Below are 9,256 nucleotides of genomic sequence, written 5' to 3' on the forward strand. Positions count from 1 at the left end.
GATGCCAACCTGGCGGCGTCACTCCCCGCTCGGCGGGCCGCCAATGGGGGCGGGCGGCGGCGGCGGAAAAAACCCGGGTTTATCATAACCCGCGGGGGACGCGGCGGCCGTGACGTCATGGGGGGAGTCGCCGCCGCCGAGAGGAGCCGGCCGGCACGGGCGGGCGCACCGCAGTGGCCGGAGTCCGCCCCGCTCCGCGCCTCCGCCCGCAACTTCCCAACTAACTTCGGCCCGGCCCGGCTCGGCTCGGCCCGGCCCGGCCCGGTGGCGATGCGGCGCTCGGCGGGGGCGCCGCGCTAGTGCCGCCCGCCCGAGTGCCGCCGCAGGTGCGCTGCTCCCCCGCGGCCCGCCGCCCGGTGAGCGGGCAGCTCCCGGGGATGCGGGCGCGGCGCTAGCGGGCCGCCATGGAGGGGCCGAGCGGGTCCAGCTTCGGGATAGACACCATTCTGTCCGGGGGCAGCTGCGGCAGCCCCAGCGTCATGAACGGGGACTTTCGGCCGCACGGCGACGGCCGGCCCGCGGATTTTAGGAGCCAGGCCACGCCGTCCCCCTGCTCGGAGATCGACACCGTGGGCACGGCGCCCTCGTCGCCCATCTCGGTGAGCATGGAGCAGCCCGAGCCGCACCTGGGGGTGGCGGAGAGCCTCCCGCCGCCGCCGCACCACCTCCACCTCGGCCCGCACCCGCCGCTGCCGCCGCCGAGTTTGCAGCCGTCTCCCCAGCAGCCGCCGCCGCCGCCCCAGCTGGGCTCGGCCAGCTCCGGCCCCAGGACTTCCACCTCCTCTTTTTTAATTAAGGACATTTTGGGCGACAGCAAACCGCTGGCGGCGTGCGCACCTTACAGCACCAGCGTCCCCTCTCCCCATCACACCCCCAAGCAGGAGGGCAGCGCGGCCCCGGAGAGCTTCAGGCCGAAACTCGAGCAGGAGGACAGCAAAGCCAAGCTCGACAAGCGCGACGACACGCAGGGCGACATCAAATGCCACGGTGAGTACGACCTGGCACCACTCCGCCGCCGGTACGGCCCGGTGGGAGGAGGAAACCGGGGGGAACCGGGGGAGAGCAGCACCGGCTCCGCTCTGCACGGGTTTGTCGCGATCGTCGGTGTGTCGTTTGTTAAATGGGTAAAAAATAATGCAACCGCGTTTTATTCTGTCCGGCGAGAGAAAATTTCTCCTCGTCTTCTCCGTCTTTTTTTTTTTTTTTAATTTAATTGTATTTATTTATTTTTATTTTAACTTGCTCGTTTTTAACGAAATTAGGCTGAACGGGTGCGATGGCGTTTGGAAGGAGAGCGTGTTTATTTTTTAGGCAATCGCGCATAAATGCCTCCCCGGCTTTCTAAGAACCACGCACAGCGGCCCCGCTGCACTTAATGCCTTCATCCTTTTCGGCTTTGTTCATTCGATCTGAAATAAAAATAAAGAGAAACAAACACAACAAATCCCACCACCTTCCCAATACCAAATAAACGAAAGAAGTTTAAATTAAACAAACAAACAAAAAGAACCGGCCCGCGATAAGCAGAGAAGGTCGCAGGGCTTTGTGTGTTCTGCCAAAACCCCCGTTTTTTTGCTGCGCTGGGACAAGGAAGGATTATTTCTCCGTCTTCTCTTACTTTTTTTTTTTTTTTTTTTTTTTTTTATGGATTTCGGGCTCATGGGGAAGCCTCCCCGCAGCTCAGGGTTTGTAAATGAAAATAGCGATGTGTGCGTGGGGAGAAGGAAGGGGAAGGAAGGGGAAGAGTGAGAAACAGTGGCACGGAGAGGAGATCTTTTTCCTTCTGTGCGAGCGGAGCCTCTCCTTCCCGCAGGCTGGCTTCGCAGGAAGCGCACTTCAAGCCGCGAGGTGATGGGACACATTTTTCTAATTTTGCCCCATTCACATATTTTTGCAAGACTGAATAGCAGAGAGGCGCTGGTGTGTGCCGCTCATTTTGCTTTTTTAGCATTAGCATAAGAGTGCCCAAAACAGATGTACAGTCTGGTCTGGCCATTTTTGTGTGCACCAACCTCCCCAGTGGGTCAATTAGAGAGATTATTGTTCTTCCTGCAGGGAAGATCAAGGAGCGCTACAAACCCGGGTACAAGCAGGGGTGGATTGACATATCGATTTCCCAGCTTTTAGGGGCGGGGGGGGGGAGGAGGGCGAAAAAATAACGAAACCCTCGCCGTTGACAAATAGAGCGGGGAAATCCCGCCGCCCCCGCTTTATTCGCCCCTTCCCCAAACGCCCCGGAGAAGTCCCGGGGGAGGGGTTAGCGGGGCCCGAGGACGGCTCCGGGGAGGGGCGGGGGTCGCTCCAGGGTCCCGTCGCCCCTCGCTCACGGCTCCTCGGCTCGCTCGCAGGGACAAAGGAGGAGGGCGACCGGGAGATCACGAGCAGCCGGGACAGCCCGCCGGTGCGGGCCAAGAAGCCGCGGAAGGCGAGGACAGCCTTCTCCGACCACCAGCTCAACCAGCTGGAGCGCAGCTTCGAACGCCAGAAGTACCTGAGCGTGCAGGACCGCATGGACCTGGCCGCCGCCCTCAACCTCACCGACACGCAGGTGAAAACCTGGTACCAGAACCGCAGGTAAGGGGGCCCCGACGGGGCGGCGGCTCACCCACGGCTCAGCTCGGCCCGGCCACGGGAGCGGTGGGGGGGGGCGCCGCCGGTCTTGCCCGCTTTGCGGGAGCCCGGTGCGCGGCCCCGCGCCCTCCCCGGCGGCCGGGGGGTCCGTCCAGTTGTCACCGCTGCCATAATTTTCTGTCTCATTACATACGGTTGCAGCCACCCTAATTCTGTCGGAAAACATTAGTGTCAGCGCGCTGTAATCTAACCGGGGCGCCATGTTTATTAATTTGGCCGGAACCTCCGCGCGTGTGCGTGTGTGTACGCGGGGGGAGCCAGGGCACCGGGGGCCGGGGCTGCCCGGGGCCGGCCCCGTGCGGGTACCGAGGGCCGCAGCGCCCCGTCGGGGTCCCGGCAGCGCCGGAGAGGGGAAGGGGCTGGCCGCCCGCAGCCGGCGGCACTCGTCGGGCCGTGCCGGGGGCCCCGTCGCGGCGCCCGCTCTGCAGCCACCTCTTGTGCTCCCCCCGGCAGGACGAAGTGGAAGCGGCAGACGGCGGTGGGACTGGAGCTGCTGGCCGAGGCCGGGAACTACTCGGCCCTGCAGAGGATGTTCCCCTCGCCCTATTTCTACCACCCAAGCCTGCTGGGCAGCATGGACAGCACGACGGCGGCCGCGGCGGCCGCGGCCATGTACAGCAGCATGTACCGGACTCCCCCCGCGCCGCACCCCCAGCTCCAGCGGCCGCTGGTGCCGCGGGTGCTCATCCACGGGCTGGGGCCCGGCGGGCAGCCGGCCCTCAACCCCCTGGCCAACCCCATGCCGGGCACCCCGCACCCCCGGTGAAGCGGCACCGCGGTCCCCGCAACGAGCCCTTCCCCTCCCCGTCCCCAAACAAGCCCCAGCACCGCAGAGAAGGAAGCGAGGGGAAGCCGAGGGGCAGGAGCGTCTGCAGGCAGCCACCAGCCACCGAAGGAGGCGATCAGTCAGAGCAGGGACTCTTGAACCGTGAACCCCGAGCCGAGCCCGTAAGTGAAACGACCACACGCGGGGGAACGCGGGCAGAGCCACGGGGAGCCCCGCCGACCTCGGCTCCTGCGAGACAGGACTTAGAGCTCGGAGACAGAGAGAGAGGGAAGGAGGGGGAGGAAGAGAGGGCGAGGAAGCCCGCCGCAGAGCCTGCCCACTGGAGAGGACCGAGGGATGAGAGAGCCTCGCCCCCGCCCGTCGGAGAAGAACGGGGGAACGGAGAACTTTGCACTGATTTTTCTCATGACGTTTTTTTTTTTTTTTTTTCTTATTGAAAAGTGGCATGCTCCCTAATGCGAACAGAATTGTACAGACCGAGTGCTGAGTGCTATATCATATTTATTATATGTTGTCCAAAAAAAAAAAAATCACTTCTATAAGTTAGTTTAAAACAAACGAACGTGGTTCTCCCCTCTCCCTTTTCATGTCTTTTTGGATTCAGTAAAATAAATGCTTAGATGACAAAATATAGATTTTTTTTTTTGTGACTGAAAAATTACAGGGAAAAAAGAAAAAAAATAAACTTTATCTTTTTTTAACAAAAATGGAAATTCAAGGTAGCTAATTTTCCCCATGACGAGAATGCAAGAAATTCGGAGTAGAAAAGGCAAACGCCACTTTTTTTTTTTTTAATGTATTTTCGTTCTTTCGTAACCGGCGATTTTTTTCGTTCTAGCTGTATATTAAAGGAGAAAAAATCACCACCCTGCGTCAGGTGCGGTGCCCTTCGCCGTTATTTTAAGCACCTGGGCAGGGCGGCAGCACTTCCCTGGGAAGCTGGCGGGGAGAGGCGGCGGCGGCGGGCTGCCCGGACCGGTTCCGGCCCATGGGGGCGGGCGCGGCGGGGCCGGGCAGCTGTCTCCGCACCGAGCTGGGACAGACAGCGAACGCCGGCGCTGGGGGTGAGTAATGAGGGAAATGAAGGAAAATAGGCAGGGGGTCCTGGCGGGCGCTGAGCCCCCGAGCCCCCCTCTGGTCGTTACCCCTCCCCCGGCGGGCCGTTGCTCTGCTCAGCGCCCGCCGGCCCCGAGCCACAGGAGTCGGGAGGCGGCAGGGAGAGGGGGCACGGGCAGGGGCTGCTGGTTGCCACCCTCCGCCGAGCTCCTCGGCTGGCTGTGACTCCAGCCCTCGAAGGTGAACACCCTCTTGCGAAATTTGGAAGTTATCCAGGAGTCGCCTATAAAACATTCATAAAGTCAAACAGTATCTTTTCCTCTGAGGGTTTGGATTTTGGGATTTTTATTTTCTCGTGAGTTCCCTTTCTCTCTTTCTCGAAGAGAGAATTAAAAACAAACAAACAAAAAAACCCCACACACAAAAAAAAAGAAAAGAAAAAAAAAAAAAAGAAAAGAAAAAGAGGAGCCTGCGGGCACATTTATTTGGGCTTTGCTAATTAGCGAGCGGCTTGCTGATTTCTCTGCTAATAAATTCGCGTTAAAACCATATTGACCCCTGTCTTGATCTAACAAAAGGGAAGCGGGCCGGGAACGCCCACCTCGTTTTGTGCCCGTGTTGCGGCGGCCGTTGACAATTCCCCCGCGCCTCCGCCGCCGCCCCTAAATGCGTCTCGGCAGAAACGAGCTGGGAGCGCGCCCGAGGCGACCCGGGCAGCCCCCTCGGGCTGGGGGATCGCCTCCTGCCCGGCCTGGGGGAAGGGGTGGGTAGTGGCGCTCGGATAGAGTCCTCTCGCCTACCCAAACAGCGAATCCTGGGCTGTTTTCTCCCGAAAAGGAGGCGATCCTTTTGGAAAAGCTGGTCCCAGGCTTGTATTTCTTCTCGATGGCTAAATCGGGGCTTGAGTTTTTACTGCACAAAGTCGTTGAGAAGTAGTAAGAATAAGTTCGCGCAAAATGGATGAGTGCTCCCCAGAGCGGGGGGCCGGGAAGGGGCTGGGGGCTCCCGCGGGGCTGGAAATCGCGGCCGGGGCTGTGGTGGTGCCGAGGGTCGGACGGCGGCTAAAGCTCTGCTGAGGGGGACGGGAACCGCGACCTCTCCTGCAGTGCGATTCCCGATCCGGCTGGAAAGTGGGAGTGAGGAGGAAGGATAGAGCCGGAATCGCTCCCATCTATTTTTCCCTTTGGGAAGCGGAGCTGGGAAATCGCTCCCATCTATTTTTCCCCTTGGGAAGCGGGGGTGGGAGGGAAATTATAACTCCCGCCCGCTCGTCCCGCTGCCCATTCGTACCGGGCAGGAGCCATTAACCGGGGCGCGTTGCCTCGACCAGCGACTCACAAAGAGCCGGGCCGGGGGCGGCTCCGCGGGACCGGGCGCTGCTCGGTGCCGTTGGTGGCTGTGAGTGTGCAGCCTGTGCCGCCCTCGGCCCCGGTGCTGAGGCCCTGGAAGTAGACGTGAGCCCCGAAACCCGTCTGTTGCGAGCTAAAGGGGCTCTCGGAGCTGTAAGCCTCGGGAAATTTGGGCACCCGGCGGAAAAACCTCGGCGTTGGGCCGTCGAGCGTGGAAACGAAACGGGAGGCTGAAGGCGACCGGTGCGGTGTGTGTGTAAACGAGGGGGCCCGGCAGCCCTCGGGCTTGCTGGGGGCATTTGCTGCCTCCCCCGGGCGGCCGCGCTGTTACCGGAGTACAGGCGGCCGGCAGCTCCGGTGCACCCGCGGAGCCCAGCCCGGAGGCTGCGGCTCGCCCGCCCTCAGCACCACGGACAGTGCCGGGAGGCCCGGCTTGGCCCGGGACCGCCGGGTCCTGCCCGCACGTCGGGGCCGCGCAGCTGGTGAGGCCAGGCTCAGGCAGGCCGTGAGCCTCCCGTGCGTGAGAGCCGCGTGGCCTCCTTCCCTGCGCTTGGCGGCATGCGGTGGTGACAGTGAAGGAGGCCGAGCCTCGCTCCCGCCGCACCGCTCCTCTCGCCTCCACCGCCCGGGCCAAAGCTCCTGCCCCGGGCTGCGAGGGGCACTGCGAGCACGGGCTGGGGACCGCCCCCCCCGGAGGGTTTTGTCCCCACTCTTTGAGTGTTTCTCTCCGCCGGTGTAGACGGTGGGGACAAAAAGCGGGACGTGTCTGCTCCGCTTCTGGCCGTGTTGCTCCGGATTGACACCGGTGCGGCCGCGGTGGGACGCGGGACGCTCTTGCCCCGTCCCCCTTTGGTTTGTCTCTGCTAGGTCCTTTTCACGTGTTTTTCAGATGAGCACGACACGGGAGCCTCCTTCGTGGGGGTTCCTGCTACGCTCGAACAAGTTTTGGGACCATTTGCAGCCTCCAGCTCCCGGCTGAGCCGCGGGTAGGCTGTTGCGGGCTGAAGGGCTCTCTGGCGGGATGCAGCGGCAGGGTCAAGTTTAATTACTGCCTTCCCTCCCCCCCACACCCCGGGGGACTAGCTTGGCCATCGTTGGAGCAGAAAGTGAGGCGGTGGGGGCTTGGCCGGGCTGGGACACGGCGCTGCCTCTGCTGCTCCCTGGGCACCTGCCCCGGCGCGGGGGCGACTGCCGGGGGCATGGGAGAACTGCAGCCGCCCCCTCCCCCCCCCCAGCCGGGGGGCGTTCGGCTGGGCCGCTGTGAAGCGGAGAGAGGGAACGAGCCAAGGTTCCTGGCGCCCGGTTCCCCCAGGTTGCGTTTACACGCTGTAACGCCGCGTTACGCCCTGGCGCTGCCCGTGGCCCCTCCATCCGGCTTCTCGTGCGAGTGAGATTTAACCTTTGTTATTTTCTCCCTTTCCAGAGCTTATCTTCCTCCAAATTCACACAACGCTTCTGTGCGATTGCACGCTGTAAGTCGCCCTTTAAGTCCTTATTGCAGCCTACTCGAAAAACTCGGCTCCAGCCCAGGGCATAGAGTGGGTGCAGACAGGCCGAGCTCACCCGTGGCAGCGGTAAACCCCTTCACAACGCGAGAAATATCCCCAGCCCAGAGATGATGGGGACGAGCGGTGAAAAACCGTTTCGGGTTAGAATTACACAGCTCTCTGCCCTCCTTATTCTATCCTGCTGCGAAGCCCACGTCTCCCGCCGGTGGCACCGAACGGGTTTCTCCCCGGTAGGTGCTTTAACGCAGAGCCCCGTTTGCGAGTTAAGGGCGGCACGGCAGAGCTGCCCGGCCGGGACGGCTCCGCTCCCTCGCCCCGCAGGAGGAGCCGCCCGCTGCGCTCCGGAAGCAGCATCGAAATGTCCCCCGGGGGGCCTGGCGGGGGGCAGCTCATGGGGCCGGCCCCCCCCCCCGAGAACGGCACGGGGAGGGGGGCAGGCGGGCGGCCCCCCGGAGCGCCGCTGCACGGTGCCTCTGTTTGATGGAAAAGCCGCTGGACCTGCCTCTTCTCCGGGGCTGCTCCCACCGCCCCCGGGGCCGCGGGACAGCTGCGGCAGGCTCCTGTCCCTGCCGGTTTCCAGGCGGAGAGCAGGGCCGGCGGAGCGCCTATCACATCAAAACTCCGTTTCCATATTCATATGCCCTATTTTCCACCAGCCGTTTCTATTAATGGCAGAGCGCAAACGCCGCTCCTCGGAATTAGCGGATTTCAAAAGCACCAAACGAGGCGCTCCGCGCCGCCAGCGCCGGGCCCGGGGCTCGCCCCGACGGGGCGCCCGCTCTCAGCCCGCGGGCCCGGCGCAGTGCCTGCCGCCTGCCCGGGGGCTCCCTCCCGCCTCCTTCCCTCCAGCCGGGCCACGCGTGGTCCACCGCGCGGAAGTCTTCTCTTGTCTCTGGGAGCTCGCGCAGGGCGCTTTAATTGCCGCATTTTCAAACCGAGGTAATAGTGGGGATGTCTTAGTAATTACCTTAATGAGATAACACCTTTCCTTCCCTCAACCTACTCATTATCGTGCTTCTTGTTCAAATTCCAACTACAAAGAGCTGTACTTATTTTAAAAAAGGGGAAAAAAAAAAGACTCGTGAGGGGAAAAGTCTGAATTTTGTCTCATCCCTTAAAACAAACACCTTACATAGATCCCTAGCATATAAAGAGAGAACTACACCCCGTTCCAGGAAAGGTTGGCTTGAAGTAAACTAAACATCTGGGGTACTCCTTAATTATTCTTGGTTGGCTTCTTTAGCTTGACCTGTAGGGATGCGAGGGTGTCAAAGTGATGAATTTTAAGATGTTGGGCTGAGAAGACGTGCAGCTGCAAGACTGATGGATTTAGGAAGGGAATGGTAACAAGGTTAGCTGCATGTGAAGTGTGAATTGAGATTTTTGCAAAGAGGCTGTGATTGCAGATGGGCATAATGTTGTACCCTTGCATGAAATCTTGCTATTATTGTATAATGGTCAGACAGAGTGTGAAATGACTTATTACTTTACTTGTATTCTTTAATGAAGTTGGGTAGGGGAGGAGAACTACCAGGAAATCGATAGCGGCGGTACACAGAAACTATATGACAGGTGCTGATACATTAAATATTTATTTAGCTTTTTGCCCCCGCCCCATCCTCCTCCCCACTCCCCCCCCGATTTTCTACTGTTTCAGAACTCAAACGAAAATACAACCAGTAGATCTAGACAGTGAAGAAAATGCACAGGATTAGAGTGATATTTTCTTTGCCATGCTCACTTTCTGCAGGATATATGAAGTGGGTGTTGCATGGCAGTGTATGTGTTCTGTGCAGAACAGTTGACAGATATCTAGACCCAGGCTGTGTGCACATGCTTTCTAGACAGGTCTCGAGCTATTCAACATGCATCTCTCTTCTAGACCTTGATGCCAGCATAATAATTTGTCTGCTGTTATGACCCAA

General features: G+C 60.3%; 1 protein-coding gene across 1 annotated transcript; it reads left to right on the forward strand.

Moving 5' to 3' along the window:
• Positions 1–404: 404 nt before the first annotated feature.
• Positions 405–3,397, forward strand: BARHL2 (BarH like homeobox 2; the record flags this gene model as incomplete). The annotated part of the gene is made up of 3 exons (XM_084290682.1): positions 405–987; positions 2,349–2,574; positions 3,085–3,397. 3 exons carry the CDS (start codon positions 405–407, stop codon positions 3,395–3,397), a joined length of 1,122 nt encoding a protein of 373 aa, XP_084146808.1.
• Positions 3,398–9,256: the final 5,859 nt, after the last annotated feature.

Source organism: Netta rufina (assembly GCF_964035555.1).
Source record: "Netta rufina genome assembly, chromosome: 8".
In the NCBI taxonomy this organism is placed as follows: Eukaryota; Metazoa; Chordata; class Aves; order Anseriformes; family Anatidae; genus Netta; species Netta rufina.